Source organism: Mixophyes fleayi, chromosome 2, assembly GCF_038048845.1.
Source record: "Mixophyes fleayi isolate aMixFle1 chromosome 2, aMixFle1.hap1, whole genome shotgun sequence".
NCBI classification, from domain to species: domain Eukaryota; kingdom Metazoa; phylum Chordata; class Amphibia; order Anura; family Limnodynastidae; genus Mixophyes; species Mixophyes fleayi.
Window position 1 is genome coordinate 7,858,674 of NC_134403.1, and position 19,945 is coordinate 7,878,618.

A 19,945-nucleotide genomic window follows, 5' to 3' on the forward strand; every position below is an offset into this window, starting at 1 on the left:
CTGTTCAGCCAGTGTATACCAACCAGCCTCATGGTCACAGAATGCCCCTGGAATTGTCTAAAGGGGCAGTGTTGGTGAGGGCAAGCACTAAACATTTAAGACAGCGAAAAGTCAGGTGCTGGCAGACAATACTCTGTTTGAAGAGGAAGAAAATACTTTATTTCCTTTCCTTCTTTTCTTACATTAGAGGACTTGCTAATTAAGTGTGGGTTTCAGCTATTATGCGTATTGCAGACTCTACCTGTTATTGCTAACGGCTGTTTAGATGAGCTTCTAGAACCTAACTGGTAGAGATCTTAGTTTGCAGCAGCCGCCTTTACCGTAGAAGTGGTTTGTTCAGAAGTACTCAGATGTCCTCAGGACTTAGCTCTATAGTCGTAGAAGCTTATTACAAACAAACCGACCGTAGTGCAAGGTAGAAGGAACCGGGATATGGGAGGCAGTTATCAGGAGCAGGTCATGGGTCCGTAGCGAGCTGGGATACCGATAAACAGGTCAAAAGGTCTGGGCAGGTAGCAAACGTGGAAATCCAAGATACAGACAAAGGGCACAGGAGTTCTCGAAAGGTCCAAATAAAAAAACAAAGGTCACAACGGGCAATTAGTTCAAGAATAACAGGAGAAGCTGGTCCACAAGGCTGCAGAACAGGACGCTATAACCGTCAGGGACGCTAAGCCCTCTTCGCCTTAGATACCTAGAACACCCAATCAGAAATGGGGAGGAAAATTAAGGTTAATCAGCCACATGAGGCTGTTAATTGTTTAATTCACATCTGTGTGCACGCGGCTGTCACTAATGCCGGGACGTGGCGCTGTCAGGTGGAGTGTCCCGGCTGTTGCCATGGTGATGGCTGGGACACAGAAGCAGGAAGTGACATTCCGGCTGTTGCCATGACAGTCGGATCGCATCTTGGAGAACCGAGCCGCGGCTCATGCCATTACCTAGTGGGTCAGTGATAAATGGCAATCCCCACCCAAGGAGGATACCCCCATTGTGTGATTGGCTAAAACCACTACTAATACTGCAGTCCTCATGGATGGCAGATGTAGAAAATTCAAGGCCATCCATCTCTCTCAGACCCATGTCTGAATTACTGACCTTAGTTGAACACGTTCAGAAGGTGTCTGATTACTGGATGATGGGATCATTGGAGCTAGAAGCCCATCTGCTTTTCCACAGGGATTTGTGATTCAGATTCCTGGGGAGATGCATTATAAATCAGGAATATATTGTAGATCTCTCATGACTTCCACCCAGACGTTTGTTCAGCACTGGCCTTCCTGGAGCCCTACTAAGACACAGGTCTCCAACAGAAAACGGGTGGTCATTCTAGTGCCGTCCAGAAGGGAATGGGGTTCTATTTAAACCATTTCTTGGTGCATAAGCCAGACACATGCTTTCAGCCCAAATTGAACCTCAAGATTCTTAACACCCAGGCTCGAGTGGACAGGTTCAAGGTCAAATTTCTGATGTAGGTTATATCCAGGAAACATAGAACAAAGGTTCTGGCAGATGGGACTTATAAGTACTCCTGCCCCTAATTAAAATATAACTTTTATTAATATCTTATTAAAAATATGATCAACCAAACAGAAATATTAAAAACAAATTACATAAACACAACGTGATTAAAATTATCACCGCCAGTGGGAAAATGATTGAAAATGCACATATATTGAGATTATTCTCATTAATCTGCAATTGCAACACTTCATCATCATCATCACCATTTATTTATACAGCGCCACTAATTCTGCAGCGCTGTACAGAGAACTCACTCACATCAGTCCCTGCCCCATTGGGGCTTACAGTCTAAGTTCCCTAACACAAAGACAGACACAGACTAGGGTCAATCTGTTAGCAGCCAATTAACCTACCAGTATGTTTTTGGAGTGTGGGAGGAAACCGGAGCACCTGGAGGAAACCCACGCAAACACGGGGAGAACATACAAACTCCACACAGATAAGGCCATGGTCGGGAATTGAACTCATGACCCCAGTGCTGTGAGGCAGAAGTGCTAACCACTGAGCCACCATGCTGCCCTTAATATTGTAGATAATGTTTGATCCCACTGTATATAAAGGGAGGTTTTCCAACTGTTGTCGCCACCAGAAAGTCTCCTCCGACCTGTATGTGATGCCCCCTGTGCAGGAGAGCATCCGAGCAGAGTGAATTGATACAGTATAACACTGATAGCTTACACAGGTCTTCTGACTGCATCGTCAGAGCTCTGCTGACTAACTAATGTTTGTACAGTCATATGAGTTTAGTTGCTAAAATAAAACTACGCTACACTGTAATGGTTCTAACTCGTATCATCTGCACCCGAGTGTAAGAGAGTATGCTGCGGTTCCCTGGGCTATATCGGCATGAGTAGTGAATATATCAGCCGAAAAGGTGGTATAAACAGTGTTCCCACTGGCGGGTGAGGTGTCTAAGGATGCGGGTCCCGACGTACGTTTCACTTAAATGCTTTTTCAAGGGAAATCATCTGAGATATCTGTGTGAGTAATTCTTATGTCCCTGCCCAGCCAATCACAATGTCCCTCACATGATAGACAATCACATCCTACAATCACGGCGTACTGATAAGGAATATCATTGCGTCACATTAGGGTTTCCCATTGTAGCAGCCAATGAGATAACGTCAGGGAAATCCCATGTTTTGTGTCGGGATTCCTCTAGTCCAATCAAGGTGAGAGTCCAGTGACTGACACATTACGTGACCAATCATTTTCATCCAACCTCGATTTATCAGTAACCGCTGGCGATATTAAGGTGAAAACAAAAGTTGTTTATAGACTAGACTAGGAGGGACATTATGTATATTTGGGCATAATGTTTATTTTTATAGAAATATAAATATGTCCAAAAGTAACATTCAATTGTGTAAAATTTATGTGTGGAGATCTTATTGATATTAAATATGCTTACAAGATGCTGTGTCAATTATTAATAAACTGAATACTGTAGATATATCTGTAGAAAGTGTTAGATGAACTGAATATTACTATATCCTCATCTTATAGAGATGATTTATTATAAGCAGAGATAAATTTATAAGTCGATATGAACTAGAAAAATAAATAAGAATATGCACTGGTCTAATAACCACAAACAGAACTGTGAGCTGCGGATATAATATACAATTTGTTAAAACATATATAAAAAAACATCACAAGTATAACAATCACATATGGTAAATTACCAGAATAAGAAATATCATATTATGGAAAAAAACGCTCTATATCACATGTATACACGTGCATCAAATTCAGTAATCTCCGCCCTTATGGCACAACCCTGCCTTCCCCCCCGGCGGACTTTGGTCCTCCCTAACATAGATCGCCGCGGGTATCCGATTTGCTGGCGATCTTTTAGACCAAGGAGGACTTATAACTTTTAACGCTCTTCGCTCCAAATACCCCAAACTAAACCCGTCATTCTATCAATACTTACAAATCAGGCATTTTATTCTAATTCTCCTGTCGGGCAATTCACCTCCACTGATCTCCTCCTTCGAGACCCTCTGTCTCTCCTCACCGCAACAGAGAGGTATGATTTCTTCAATCTATAATTTACTTCTAGACAAATTGCTGATCTCTGGGAGTAGCCACGAGAGAGAGGGGGAGAGAGATTTTGGTCGTCCTCCCCTCCCCCGGAGGAAGACTGCCGGGAGACCACCAGATTGAATGTAGCCTCTAGTTCCATCTCCAATCTAATTAAAGAGAATGCATACAAGAGTCTCTACAGATGGTATCTTTCGCCGGATAGACTAGGTAAAATGTACCCAACTGCCTCCCCGGCTTGTTGGCGGGAATGCGGACATAGAGGTACCCTCTTTCATATCTGGTGGTCCTGCCCTGTCATCTCCTCTTTCTGAGCTAAAGTAACTACCCTCCTTTCCTCTCTTCTTCAATTCCCTATCAGAAGGATCCTTGGTCCTTCCTCCTATGCTACCCTATAAAAGACGCTGATGTCCCCTCTGCAAAATTGTCTTTGCATGTTCTGGCTGCCGCTAGGTGCCTGATAGCCAAATCCTGAAAAAGCGCAGCGCCCCCCCTGTGTCTCCTCTCTAAAATCCTATGTCTGGTTCATTGCTAGCATGGAAAAAAATCACCTTCCACCTGCGAGATAAAGATGACAAGTTTTACCAAATCTGGGCCCCCTGGTTACACCAGTAATGCCCCCAATACTCCCCCTCCTATGGATTGACCCGTCCGTGCCAGATATTTCTGCTTATAATAGTCCTACAGATAAAGTTTCTCCCTCTGATGTCTGAGACACCGACTTGTATTATCTCACTATCACAGACGATCCCCTTTCCACCCACCCCACTCCTTTCCACCCATTACCCTTTTAATAATATGGATATTGCTTGTGTCAATACAACTCCTCAGTTATGTACCATATGTTGCTATGAACAGCAATTACCGACATGTTTTGTGCTAGTGTTTTTTTTTTTGTGTGTGTATTATTATCCTGCTATCTTTTCCATGTTTGCTGTCACCATCCTGATTTAATAAAAATGTGAGTTATAAAAAAAAAAAAATCAGTAATCTCCAATAACTTTCTTTGTTGGCTGGAATATGAAAATAACACCTATAGACAAAGGCCAATAAATTGAATCTAGAAAAACTGAGGTCTTCTGAATAAACAATGTAAATAATCGGAGCGATGTCGGAGAGTCAGAGAGTGCCGGTTTGGATGACACAGGGAATCTATTCCAGGTCCAAGGTAACACCCAGCTACGTGGGGGCAGAATTGACAGTCTAACTGGACCAATATTAGAACAAATCGTGCCTATTCATAAGACTCCAAATCAGGTATAGTGCCCAGCTGTGTGGGGAAGGTATAGTCTTACCGGACCACTAAGCGTACGGTCTGTCTCACCTCGCTGTCATGTTTGGACACTAGTCGGCTAGCTCCGTAGAACCTAGAAGGTGCAACAGATTACGCGCTCCCTTGAACAACAGAATCAACAGGTAAAAGTTCCGTTAGAATGACAATCCCCTTCTGTCGTTGTAGTTCTGTGTGCACACAGCAACTCGAGAGAGGGTGAAAAAATGGAGAATAAATCAAATTCTTGTATTGAGTGGTAAGAAACCCCAAATTACAAAATTAGAGGTGTCCAATATGAACTAGATAGATTACATACAAACGTACATATCCAATGGGTGTATAAACATCCATGATATTTCCAACTGAGGACCATTAGTGGTTCATCAGAAATTATTCCCACGGGATTATTCCTATTCCACAGATAAATATTATCATCATGCTAGATGGCAATAACTGCAGGATGGTACATGTGATTCCTTACAAAAAGTACGTGTAACTGTTATTTTCATTAAGTCCTGTGGGGTGGAGGGAATCTATTAAGAAAATCCATCTATTCTCTTTTTGTTAAAGTATCCTTTCGCTGTCACCTCCTCTTATTCCCATCTTTATGTGTTTGACTCCGAAAGACTGTAAGGTTATCAGGATCCCCATTGTGCTCCTTGAAGAAATGTTTGGTCACTGGGGATAGCTGTCTACAGCGTTCTTTGTCTCATAACATTACTGATGCATATCTCATGTTCTAGGGTGCGACATTTTAAAGTCTGGCCTGTCTTACCTATGTAGACCCGATTGCATGAACAAGTCAGGAGATAAATGACTTCATTCGTATCACAATTAATAAATTCCTGTATACAATGTCTATTGGTTAGGTCATAGGTTTTTATCATGATAGGACATGCCTTACAATGTCCGCACATGTGCGAGCCTTTTATTCTCTCTTCAGTCCTTCTCTCAATGAAATGACTCTTAATGCGTCTATCTCTGAGATTTTGTGCTCGTCTCCAGCTAAAACTTACTTTGTCCTCTAAATTATTACTTAAGGTTCTGTCCGATAACAGTATTGGCCAATATTTTTGAATAATATGTTGGAGTGTTCTCCACTCCTGACAGAAGTTGCTGACAAATCTAATCTTGTCTGGTTTCTTATTACGGATGTTGGTGTATACACGATTTCATTTCTTTCTTTGAGCTGAACTTCTCTCCATGCTTTTTTCACCAACCTCTTGCTGCTCGTTCATGTAATCTAGGGCTTAATTCACAGGCCCTCTTCCTGAAATCCTGTGGGTTAGAGCAATTCCTTTTTGTACAAAGGAACTCACCTTTAGGGATGTTATTGATGATCAGCGGAAAATGGAAACTCTCTTTATGTAGAATGTTATTGGTGGCTGTTGCTGTTCTAAATAGATCGGTTTCCAATACGCCGTTCTGACCCCTCCTTATTGTGAGGTCCAGAAAGTCAACTTGTACCTTACTCATGGAGTAGGTAAGTCTCAAGTTATTTTCATTGTTATATATGAGTATATTGATGACTTCTCTGATAAGATCTTCACTACCACACCATAGAATCAGAATGTCGTCTATGTAACGCGCCCATGTTAGAATATTATCCGTGTAGATCATTGAAAACAGTCTCCCGCTCCCACATGCCTCAATAAAGATTAGCAAAAGTGGGGGCTGCCCTCATCGCCGTACCCCGTATTTGAAAACAAAATTTGTCAGCAAAAACAACGAAATTCTTACTCAAAACAAAGTCCAGTAGTTGTAATAGGAATTTGTTGAAAAGAGTATTCCCCTCTATTTAAAGGAAATATTTAACCGAGTCTATTCCATCTTCATGGTTTATACTCGTATAGAGAGCCTCTACATCACATTTTGCTAGCCAGGTATTTTCACCCAGAATCACACCATCCAACATTTTTAATACTTCCGTTGTATCCTTAATGTAGGGCGAAAGGGCAGTCACATGTTTCCGAAGAGGAGTATCCAAAAAGACACTCGCCTGTTCTGTCAAACTGCCCGTTCCTAACAGAATCGGTCGTTCAGGTGGATTTTCTTTATTTTTATGAAGTTCTGGAAGTAAATATAATGTTGGGACCTCAGGATTTTCTACACCTTGAAATTCCATTTCTGTTTTAGTGATAAAGCCTTGGCCTTTTTAGTTTTAGTGATAAAGCCTTGGTCAGAGGCCCCCTTTATGATATACACGTATTGCTTTTTAAAATCTTCCATGGGATTTGCAAATAGGGGTCTGTAACAGGACCTGTCTCTAAGTTGTCGGAGCACCTCTTTTTTATATATTTCAGTTGGCCATAGTACCACACTGCCCCCTTTGTCGGACTGTTTAATGATACCATCGTCCCATTTCTCCGTTTCTGATATTTGTCTTTCCTGTTTAGTTAAATTGTCACCTTTAATCCTTTGATTTTTCTGAACTATTTTGACAAACTCTTGTGACACCAAGGTTTCAAACACTTGTATTTGTGAGCACAGGTTAACACTCGGACAGAATTTAGATCTGCGTTTGCAGATAGTTCTTGCATTTGATGTATTATCCCTTCCATAATCTCCCTGTACTGATAAAAGTTGATGAACACTTTCCAGCTCCTCCATTTCAGCAGGAGTATCAGGGAAATTTACGAATCCAGATTCCTTATCTGAAATGCTACTATCGACGAATTTCATAAGTCTTAATTTCCTCGTAAAAATGGTGGCGATCTTTTTTTCCAGGTGTGTCTATCGAATTTCTTCTTAGGGGAAAATGATAATCCTCCAGACAGGAGATCAATGTGGATGTCTGTTGGAATTTTGTCTGACAAGTTAATGATTTGTAGTGTCATATTAGTTTGTATATCCTTCTTGTCAGATGTCTGTTGGACCAATAATTTTGTTTCCACCCCCATTGCCCCCGGTTTCTTAGATTTCTTACGACCCCTTCGAATTGGCTTGGGCCTGGGTCTCCTCCTGGGATTCCCTAAAAAATTAGCCCCTGTGGAGAATTGATGTTTTTTCCCCCTATGTGATCTGTATGGTGTAATCACATCTCTCATTGTCAGATAGATCCACATCTGAGGATTCACAGTTAGTTGAATAATCATTTTTATTTCTGTTGCGTGGGATTTTTTTACTCCTCCACCTAAATACACACCCTTCTGCAAAATTATGCCCAAATAAACCATAATGTCCTTCCTAGTCTAGTTTATAAACAACGTTTGTTTTCACCTCAATATCGCCAGTGGTTACTGATAAATCAAGGTTGGACGAAAATGATTGGTCACGTAATGTGTCAGTCACTGGACTCCCACCTTGATTGGACTAGGAAGGAGGAATCCCGACACAAAACATGGGATTTCCCTGACGTTATCTCATTGGCTGCCACAATGGGAAACCCTAATGTGACTCAATGATATTCCTGATCAGTACGGCCGTGATTGGAGGATGCGATTGTCTTTCATGTGAGGGACTTTGTGATTGGCTGGGCAGGGACATAAGAATTACACAGACGTCTCAGATGATTTCCCTTAAAAAAGCATTTAAGTGATACGTACGTCGGGACGCACGTCCTTTGACGTCTCACCCGCCAGTGGAAACACTGCTTACACCTTTTCGGCTGATATATTTACTACTCATGCTGATATAGCTCCACGGAACCGCATCATACTCTCTGGCACGCGGGTGCAAATTATAAGAGTCGGAACCATTACAGTGTAGCGTAGTTTTATTTTAGCTACTAAACTCATATGTATTTATGTAATTTGTTTTTAATATTTCACATCTTTGTTTGGTTGGATGATCATATTTTTAATGAGATATTAATAACAGTTAGATTTGAATTAGGGACAGGAGTACTTATAAATCCCATCTGCCAAAACCTCTGTTCTATCTATTTCCTAGTTACATACAGAGGACTAGCACAGAATTATATAATAAAATAAAATAATTCTAGTTATATGACTCGGGAGGTTTTTCCCTCTTTCTTTTGGTGCAGAACATTCCTTCTTTTCTTAAGTAGGTCATATCCAGAGTGAAATGGGAATCCATGGACATCAAGGATATTTTTTTGCATGTTCAGACCTGGAAATGTCATTAATGCGTACTCAGATTCGCTGATCAGTCTTACTATTTCCAACATTGGGCTTTGCTTTGGTCTGACAACAGGTCCCAAAAGGATCTGTTATCAGATCCTGTTGGCAGAGCCCGAAATTGGAAATGGCAAGACTAAACGGAGCATCTGAGAAAGCATTAATAGCATTCACAAATGCAATTAATGTGGTGGTCATGGTGACTCTTTCATTGTCCAGAGGGTGACAATTATTCCTTATCTGGATGATCTCTTAATCAAGGTATTGTCCCTAGCCTTACGTCAGGCACATTTGAGAGATGGCACACACGTTAGAATCCAATGGGTGGATCATCAATAATCAGTAATCCAATCAATTTACTACCCAGAGACTTGTTTTTCTGGGTCTCCTGTTCAACACATGACAGCAGAGGGTGGTTTTGCTTCAAGATACTTTATTTGTGCAGACTAATAAAGTCATATTAGCTCTCAAACGGATCTCTGTTCCTAATGAAGATGGTTTTGACCTTGAGGCCATGAAATTTGTACAGTTCCATTCAAGAGCATTTCAGATTCAGCTTACATCAACATGGAACAAGCTTCACAAAATCCCTTGACCAGCCAATTCATCAGACTGTTTCCAAAGACCTGTCTCTCACTCCTGCAGTGGCTCAGAGTAGGCAACCTCAACATGTGCTTTTGCCATTTTGGATTGGACAGCCATGATCGTGGATGCCTGCCTTCGAGGCTGGGTACTTTTGTAATGTCTTAGGTCTTCAGCGGAAATAAAAGGAGCAACACTAACTAGTCAGAGGACCTCTTCTGTTACGGGCCCAAAAAGGTTCAGTCACATTGCTACAGCACTGTGCATCCACCATCAGGGAGGAACAAAGCTCCCTCGCAATAGCAGAAACCAACAAGTTCATGCGTTGGGCGGAACTAAATGTTCCAACATTGTCAGCGGTATCTGTTCCAGGGAAGGAGAACTGGAGGGCTGATTTTATAGATCGGTTGGATAATTGAGACTCGGTTATTTAAAAAGTCCAGATCTCTCTATCTTCTTTCAGATGACTGTGGAATTTTTCCAGAAGTGCACAACTACCATACATCCCCCCTAGCTCCTTGGGATTTGAAAGTTAGGAGTATATTTCCTAAGTGTCAGTTTCGACTCTACAGATTTATGTCAATAGGACTCTTGAGTTTAGGAAAACTGATGATCTCTTGGTTCTCACATGATGCTAGAGGACTTTTATTACCCAACAGAATTACTTTGGGGAGGGGAAACCTGTTTCTCACAGGTTAAAGGTACATTCTACCAGATCTCAGCGTACTCACCCATAAGGTCAGCTTTGGGAAGTCCCTATCGTCAGTGTCCCCTATAGGATCTAAGAGAAAACGGGATTTTTGCACTTATGTTAAATCGTTTACTCTGATTCAGTTGAGGGGCACTACGCACCCATCCTTTACGCTCCTGTTCTCCTGTAAGAAGTTTTGTGTTTTTGGGGAATGTTGTTCCTCTCTTTAGGTCTTTCCTCTATTCTCTCCATCAGTCTTGGTTAGAAAAATAACTGAATCCTAAAGACGTGGTAGTCTCTTAGCTGGAGATCTTGGACACAATATCTTACAGACCGGAACTTAAATAAAATCAAAAGATTGTAACAACTTTTACTTAACACTCATAATCGCCACCTTAACTGAATACAAAATATGTTGGACAATTAAAGCCCCTGAAAATAACCATACAAGCCCTTCAGTGTTTGATTCACATGGAGAAATTTATGGAATAGAAGTATAAGCGTGAAAAAGTTAAAAAGTTCTTTAGCGATGTAAAAAGGAATATTAAATTATAAACAAAAACAATCCACAAATTTCAACATTGCCTTCATCACAATATATAATAGCAATGCAAACATGATCAAATCTGTACTAAACATTGGCATGCCCTTAATGTGGATGAAGACTTTACAGAGATCCTCCCAGGAAAAAACAAAAATCATATACACCGGGGAGAACAAAATCTCAGAAATTTGTTAACCCATCACTTTATTCCCGTTCGGACTTTTAAACAGGATAAAGAATCCAGAACCACAGGGCAGAATTATTACGTGGACTCTGCAGGCTGCAGAAATCGTCAATATGGAGCGAGAGGCGACAAAGTGGCAAAGTAGACTCTTGGTGGGACCACGTACTCACTCAGTACCAATACAACACACACAATGATCTGACCATTTACTTCTGAAGCAATGACTGCAGGTATCTAACCTTAGAGACATAAAACATTTTATTGGGCTAAGAAGAATACATTTATCCTATGTGCCAATCACTGGCAAAACGGCGAGAGCAAAATCCCTCATTTACATACGTTATTGTGAGATAAAAGTCAGGTATTTTCCATAATAATAATAATAATAATAATCTGGATATTTGTTAACTCAGGTTATCATTAAATAAAACAGAACTCACTAAATGAGCTCAGGAGGTTATAAAAGAAAAACAACCTAAAGTAAGAAATGACGATCATTTTTCTGGACACAGTTCCCTTCTTCAGGAACAATGATTCCCGGACAAGTCGTCCATCTGTACAGTTTTAGGCTGGACCCATTCTCTTTTCTTTGACAGTTGCAAAAAAAATAAAAGAAATAAATAATATATTTGAACTTCACTCATGGTACTTCCAGGGGCTTATCGTTCCCCACGCTGGTTTTTTACGTAGAAAAGATCCGATTGTATTTTAGACGTCACCACATGGCGGGCAGTGTACACATAGGAATAAGTGTTATTATTATGAACAGATTAAGTTCTGCTGATTTTCTTTCTCTCCTTTACTCCATGTTGTAGAGAGGTGCCTCACGTTATTGTCGCGTTATCTGCTGTATGTGAGGGGATGAGCAGCGTCAGAGCGGCCCATGTAGATTCTCCATAAACTTGGTGTAGAACTTCTCTGTAAGACAAGAATACTGCAATGAAACGGTTCCCACTACTGGCCTTACACCAGTAAACAGACCTCTCGAATACCCAGCTGCCCCTTGCCCAGTAAACGGTGACCAGATGATTAAGGTGAGAGGAGATCTCGTCTCTGGTCATCCAGACTGTGGTCCACCAACGGACGTGTCCTCAATAAAGCTGCACCAGCCGCCATGTTCTCGGAGCCTCCATTCTCATAAAACAGTGCTATATGGTGGACAATAAAGATTGCATTCTGTGGACTATGTATGTCTATGTAAGTGGGCTTCAGGCGCCATTTTACTAGTGTCTCTCGTTATAATCATATGAGCCGTCCAGGTTTAGGTGGTTTTGTCCCCAGCAGTGCCTTCTATACATGGATGGGGCAGATTTCAGACACATAAATTACTGCCAAGCTGTGCAAAGTAAACTAAGATTTCCTCTTTAACAATCTGGGATGCTGGGCATGATGAAGGTAATACGATCTTAGAGTCTCTATGGAAACGGTCACTACGTGGGGGTGTGGCATAACTAAGAGGACACACCCACATATAGTCACCCTACCCATATGTAGAGATTACAAATACACCCACCTGTGTCTGGCTGAATGTGTCCCTTCCGCATGAGAAAGTCCAGCACCACCAGAGCGCAGTTGGGTTTAAACTCTTCTGTAGCGATGGCCGATCTCACCTGTAGATTGGGATAATTGTCAGGACTTGAATAAAAGGGTCGATGCTGGAAGCGGCAGAGGAGTCACCAAAATTACCTACCTTGTCCAGGGGCCACAGGTAAAACTCCTGCACCTCTCCATCTCCTACAGTCGGCTGGAAGGACTCCGGAAGCTCCAGATCAAACACAAACTGACACTCCAGGTACAGCCCATCGTCCTGCTCATACGCATAGCTGCAACGGCGGAATAACAACAATATGTAGTACGGAGGAACAACAGCCGGTGGCTCTATACGTAGTGCGGAGGAACAACAGCCGGTGGCTCTATGCGTAGTGCGGAGGAACAACAGCCGGTGACTCTATGCGTAGTGCGGAGGAACAACAGCCGGTGACTCTATACGTAGTGCGGAGGAACAACAGCCGCTGACTCTATACGTAGTGCGGAGGAACAACAGCCGCTGACTCTATACGTAGTGCGGAGGAACAACAGCCGCTGACTCTATACGTAGTGCGGAGGAACAACAGCCGCTGACTCTATACGTAGTGCGGAGGAACAACAGCCGCTGACTCTATACGTAGTGCGGAGGAACAACAGCCGCTGACTCTATACGTAGTGCGGAGGAACAACAGCCGCTGACTCTATACGTAGTGCGGAGGAACAACAGCCGCTGACTCTATACGTAGTGCGGAGGAACAACAGCCGCTGACTCTATACGTAGTGCGGAGGAACAACAGCCGCTGACTCTATACGTAGTGCGGAGGAACAACAGCCGCTGACTCTATACGTAGTGCGGAGGAACAACAGCCGCTGACTCTATACGTAGTGCGGAGGAACAACAGCCGCTGACTCTATACGTAGTGCGGAGGAACAACAGCCGCTGACTCTATACGTAGTGCGGAGGAACAACAGCCGCTGACTCTATACGTAGTGCGGAGGAACAACAGCCGCTGACTCTATACGTAGTGCGGAGGAACAACAGCCGCTGACTCTATACGTAGTGCGGAGGAACAACAGCCGCTGACTCTATACGTAGTGCGGAGGAACAACAGCCGCTGACTCTATACGTAGTGCGGAGGAACAACAGCCGCTGACTCTATACGTAGTGCGGAGGAACAACAGCCGCTGACTCTATACGTAGTGCGGAGGAACAACAGCCGCTGACTCTATACGTAGTGCGGAGGAACAACAGCCGCTGACTCTATACGTAGTGCGGAGGAACAACAGCCGCTGACTCTATACGTAGTGCGGAGGAACAACAGCCGCTGACTCTATACGTAGTGCGGAGGAACAACAGCCGCTGACTCTATACGTAGTGCGGAGGAACAACAGCCGCTGACTCTATACGTAGTGCGGAGGAACAACAGCCGCTGACTCTATACGTAGTGCGGAGGAACAACAGCCGCTGACTCTATACGTAGTGCGGAGGAACAACAGCCGCTGACTCTATACGTAGTGCGGAGGAACAACAGCCGGTGACTCTATACGTAGTGCGGAGGAACAACAGCCGGTGACTCTATACGTAGTGCGGAGGAACAACAGCCGCTGACTCTATACGTAGTGCGGAGGAACAACAGCCGGTGACTCTATACGTAGTGCGGAGGAACAACAGCCGGTGACTCTATACGTAGTGCGGAGGAACAACAGCCGGTGACTCTATACGTAGTGCGGAGGAACAACAGCCGGTGACTCTATACGTAGTGCGGAGGAACAACAGCCGGTGACTCTATACGTAGTGCGGAGGAACAACAGCCGGTGACTCTATACGTAGTGCGGAGGAACAACAGCCGGTGACTCTATACGTAGTGCGGAGGAACAACAGCCGGTGACTCTATACGTAGTGCGGAGGAACAACAGCCGGTGACTCTATACGTAGTGCGGAGGAACAACAGCCGGTGACTCTATACGTAGTGCGGAGGAACAACAGCCGGTGACTCTATACGTAGTGCGGAGGAACAACAGCCGGTGACTCTATACGTAGTGCGGAGGAACAACAGCCGGTGACTCTATACGTAGTGCGGAGGAACAACAGCCGGTGACTCTATACGTAGTGCGGAGGAACAACAGCCGGTGACTCTATACGTAGTGCGGAGGAACAACAGCCGGTGACTCTATACGTAGTACGGAGGAACAACAGCCGGTGACTCTATACGTAGTACGGAGGAACAACAGCCGGTGGCTCTATACGTAGTACGGAGGAACAACAGCCGGTGACTCTATACGTAGTACAGAGGAACAACAGCCGGTGACTCTATACGTAGTGCGGAGGAACAACAGCCGGTGGCTCTATACGTAGTGCGGAGGAACAACAGCCGGTGGCTCTATACGTAGTGCGGAGGAACAACAGCCGGTGGCTCTATACGTAGTGCGGAGGAACAACAGCCGGTGACTCTATACGTAGTGCGGAGGAACAACAGCCGGTGACACTATACGTAGTACGGAGGAACAACAGCCGGTGACACTATACGTAGTACTGAGGAACAACAGCCGGTGACTCTATACGTAGTGCGGAGGAACAACAGCCGGTGGCTCTATACGTAGTGCGGAGGAACAACAGCCGCTGACTCTATACGTAGTGCGGAGGAACAACAGCCGGTGACTCTATACGTAGTACGGAGGAACAACAGCCGGTGACTCTATACGTAGTACGGAGGAACAACAGCCGGTGACTCTATACGTAGTGCGGAGGAACAACAGCCGGTGACTCTATACGTAGTGCGGAGGAACAACAGCCGGTGACTCTATACGTAGTGCGGAGGAACAACAGCCGGTGACTCTATACGTAGTACGGAGGAACAACAGCCGGTGGCTCTATACGTAGTACGGAGGAACAACAGCCGGTGACTCTATACGTAGTACGGAGGAACAACAGCCGGTGACTCTATACGTAGTACGGAGGAACAACAGCCGGTGACTCTATACGTAGTACGGAGGAACAACAGCCGGTGGCTCTATACGTAGTGCGGAGGAACAACAGCCGGTGGCTCTATACGTAGTGCGGAGGAACAACAGCCGGTGGCTCTATACGTAGTGCGGAGGAACAACAGCCGGTGACTCTATACGTAGTGCGGAGGAACAACAGCCGGTGACACTATACGTAGTACGGAGGAACAACAGCCGGTGACACTATACGTAGTACTGAGGAACAACAGCCGGTGACTCTATACGTAGTGCGGAGGAACAACAGCCGGTGGCTCTATACGTAGTGCGGAGGAACAACAGCCGCTGACTCTATACGTAGTACGGAGGAACAACAGCCGGTGACTCTATACGTAGTACGGAGGAACAACAGCCGGTGACTCTATACGTAGTACGGAGGAACAACAGCCGGTGACTCTATACGTAGTACGGAGGAACAACAGCCGGTGACTCTATACGTGGTACGGAGGAACAACAGCCGGTGACTCTATACGTAGTACGGAGGAACAACAGCCGGTGACTCTATACGTAGTACGGAGGAACAACAGCCGGTGACTCTATACGTAGTACGGAGGAACAACAGCCGGTGACTCTATACGTAGTGCGGCGGAACAACAGCCGGTGACTCTATACGTAGTGCGGCGGAACAACAGCCGGTGACTCTGTGATATGAGCCTCCATGTCATGTATTCTAGAAATAATTGCACCAGCTCACACAGAAAAGCTCTGCTGTAACCATAGTGACCAGAAAGCAGCACCCATTGGGTAATGAGATCTATCTGGCTCAGGCTGATCCCTGGTAAACGGAGAAGGTAATATAAGATGAGATCTATCTTGTGAATGTATTACATACTAAGTGCCTACACAGCCTCAACCCAGCTCTCTACAATGTCTGTAATTTAGCCGTACAAATCATATCTATGCAATGTCAGAGTAACAACGGAAAAACGTGTTCGTTACAGATAATCACATGTGTCAGAAATAAAAAAAAAAAACTATTATGTGGTCACATTCCCTGGGGGAGGCAATTATACCATCAAAACTATATTAAAGTATGGTCCTTCCATTAATTTACATCCAATTTTTCCATAAATTATATAATCTGTGCAGCATTGGGTTAATCTCTCACTATATTACTCTGCACTATCTGCTCCACTGCTACTTGTCTCCATCCTTCCGGAATGACGTGGTAGATATTATCCTCTGTACACATGTAGGTACACAGGTATACCCTGGTGGGTCAGTGCGTCTAGGGGCTGTGACCATGCAGGGAGGAGTCAGGGTGGATTAATCAGAGCAGGAGCCTGTAGAACATATTGTCTGGCCAATCAGTGGGTCTGTGCGTGTTATTGTGTCTACATGCATGTATGAGTCTGCGCGTGTTATTGTGTCTACATGCATGTATGAGTCTGCGCGTGTTATTGTGTCTACATGCATGTATGAGTCTGCGCGTGTTATTGTGTCTACATGCATGTATGGGTCTGCGCGTGTTATTGTGTCTACATGCATGTATGGGTCTGCGCGTGTTATTGTGTCTACATGCATGTATGGGTCTGCGCGTGTTATTGTGTCTACATGCATATATCGATGTGCACGCAAAGATAATAGACTGTATAAGTGAACACCTGTTTCCTTGTGCGGGTTTAGCCAGAGTTGGGATATGTCCACCTTGGTGAACAATATTTTTTATTTTTGTTAAATTATATATATAAATTAAGTTGCTGTTTAGATACACCGTTTTAGAGGATGTACCTGATCTGTGTGAAAACGATGTCCTTGCTTATAGGATTTATCTTAACAATTAACATCTGCAGATATTGGATGATGATACCGGGTTGCCGCTAATTCTTGTCCTCCTTAACGAGCAAGGGATATGATTTTTACATTAGCCAGGCATGTTTGATACACGCTATTAGAGAGTGTATATAACAATGAATGAACTTGGGTATACAATTTAATCATCAAATTATATATATAATTCTCTGATACAATAAATGGCTAGTTAGGGACTAGAAGTTACCTGACGGTCCCGGCTGGTTTGGCTGTCGCTGCAAGGGATTCTGGGATACACGCCTCTTCCGTACACTCCTTGAGCAGAGTCTCCCACACTCCGTACCCTGAAGAGATTCCTCCCGCTGCCTGTTAATGGGCAAATAAAAAATGAAACGTGGGACAGGAAATAGTATTCACTTATAGGTTCTGTTTTGTTGTTTGCAGCTTTTTGGCTGAAGGTGGCAGATCCGACATAGTCAGTGTCAGACAATGTATCTCAGTGAGGGACTACTATACAATATAAAACATTATCTCTGGTTTTAACGACATAATACTTTTCCATACGTGGCCCTCACTGTAACTGCAGGCGTCAGTAAATCTAACGTATAGGCTCCTACAACGCCCTCACCAGGTGGTCCAGCATTCCAGGGTATGTGGGTTTCGTCAATGAACGTCTAGCGACCCACATAAACGTTTCTGCACCTCTATGCAGGAAGCCGTTCACGTGCACCCCATACCGTGGGACCCCAAGGAGAGCTGGAAATGTAAGAAGTGAAAATTGAGAACTGCAGTAAGAGTGGAGAGATAACAATAAAGGGATAGTCTCACCAACGTCACATGGGTGAAAAGTGGAGTGATGAAAAGAAACATGCAGCGTAGAGAGACTGGTGACAAAAATAGATTGCAAGCTCTTGGGGATAAGAAATCAGTAATGGGTTACTCACGCACTGCTGCTCTCTCCATGCTGAGGAGAGGGGGGTCTGAGAAAAGACCCTTCACATCATACAGCTAAGGAAGAGACAGAGAGTCAGGGTAAATTAACCGTATTACAGCCGGCTGGTCATTCACATGGATAGATAATTATAACTTGTGATCAGATTTACGTACGACCGTCGTTAATCAATGTTCTGTTTGAGCCGTTACAAAACCTGCGTCACATGTTCTCTCAGCAGAATAAATGATTTCACACAACAGGAAACTCCAGAACCCACAATTACTAAATGAAACATTTATCTTTACTTTAGGTGCCAGTTAACTCTGCCCTCCAAAACACAGACTCCTTGTGGCTCTGCGGCTGAGATGGAGCCACAATTCCCAGCATGCTCAGCAAGCGTCTGGGGCTTGTACTTCCAGAAAGGCATAAAGTCGCAGGTTGTCTGAGCCAGTTTAGGAGAGTGGATTCTGGTGACCGGCAGACTGATAGGAGAGGGACAACATCTAGGCTAAGCAGCAACTCACTCAGAGACTGTCAGGTCCTCACCTCATCCCTCCATTCTCGGAGACAGGGGAAGATGTCCTGACCTCTCAATGACTCCATCACCTCCTGTATAGCTCGTGTCCTCTCCTGGGGGTGGTGCAGATGGTCATTAAGTTCCAGCCGGGCAGAAGGGTCTCTCTGTAGAGTGAACACATCGTAGTTTTGCGAGAGAAGCTGTGCCACAGGCTGTAGCACCCAGCCGACCCGCTGCCCTTGTACACAGAATGGCAGACAACCTGCAGAATATACATGTTATATATACTGTGTATTTCCTATATACTATATATACTGTATATGCTGTGACAATGCGCATATACAGTGTCACATCAAATACATTACACCACGTAATCAGTAGATCCCTCATACCTCCTCGATGGAGATTGTTGAGTCTTAGCACCAGCTTCAGGACCCGTTCAGACCACGCAGCTACCGCCATCGAACTGTAGAATACACAGGATTAAATGCAGTCTACGCCACCTGCAGAACCCCGAGATAATATAGTCTACTCCACCTGCAGAACCCCCAGAGATAAGATAGTCTACTCCACCTGCAGAACCCCCAGATATAAGATACAGTCTACTCCTCCTGCAGAACCCCCCAGGAGATAAGATACAGTCTACTCCTCCTGAAGAACCCCCCAGGAGATAAGATACAGTCTACTCCTCCTGCAGAACCCTCAGAGATAAAGGTACAGTCTACTCCTCCTGCAGAACCCTCAGAGATAAAGATACAGTCTACTCCACCTCCAGATCCCCCAGGAGATAAGATACAGTCTACTCCACCTGCAGAAACCCCCGTAGATAAGATACAGTCTACTCCTCCTGAAGAACCCCCCAGGAGATAAGATACAGTCTACTCCTCCTGAAGAACCCCCCAGGAGATAAGATACAGTCTACTCCTCCTGCAGAACCCTCAGAGATAAGATACAGTCTACTCCTCCTGCAGATACCCCAGGAGATAAGATACAGTCTACTCCACCTGCAGAACAGCTAATACCCAGCAGTGCTCCCTCCTGTCTCCCTGTGTAATGAAGTTGTCAGCAGTAGTTGCAGGGGTTTGTACAGTAGATGACAGGGGAGGGGGCTGTGATTACCACAGGGGAGGGGCTGTTCTCCTTACATGCTCACTACTTGTTGAGCTACAACAGACAACTGTCTGGAAATAGACATAATTAGTAGTTAGGACGGCGGCCATGTTTCCGGAGACCGGCCGCTATTAATGACACGTGACTGCTCTTTATAGTAACAAGCGCATCGCTGATTGGAA

The 19,945-nt window shown here is 44.3% G+C and overlaps 1 protein-coding gene across 2 annotated transcripts; it reads right to left on the reverse strand.

Moving 5' to 3' along the window:
* Positions 1-11,163: 11,163 nt before the first annotated feature.
* On the reverse strand, positions 11,164-19,885 carry LOC142140657 (uncharacterized). 2 transcript variants are annotated; one of them, XM_075198400.1, is made up of 9 exons: positions 19,799-19,885; positions 19,046-19,119; positions 18,683-18,915; positions 18,147-18,210; positions 17,831-17,958; positions 17,450-17,568; positions 12,614-12,746; positions 12,437-12,533; positions 11,164-11,841 (listed from the first exon to the last, which is right to left on the reverse strand). In XM_075198400.1, the coding sequence occupies exons 1-9, from the start codon at positions 19,846-19,848 to the stop codon at positions 11,795-11,797; spliced, it is 945 nt and encodes a 314-aa protein (XP_075054501.1). In that variant the 5' UTR covers positions 19,849-19,885; the 3' UTR covers positions 11,164-11,794. The 2 variants fall into 2 exon arrangements, with proteins under 2 accessions (XP_075054501.1, XP_075054502.1); XM_075198401.1 differs by having other exon boundaries at positions 19,658-19,884.
* Positions 19,886-19,945: the final 60 nt, after the last annotated feature.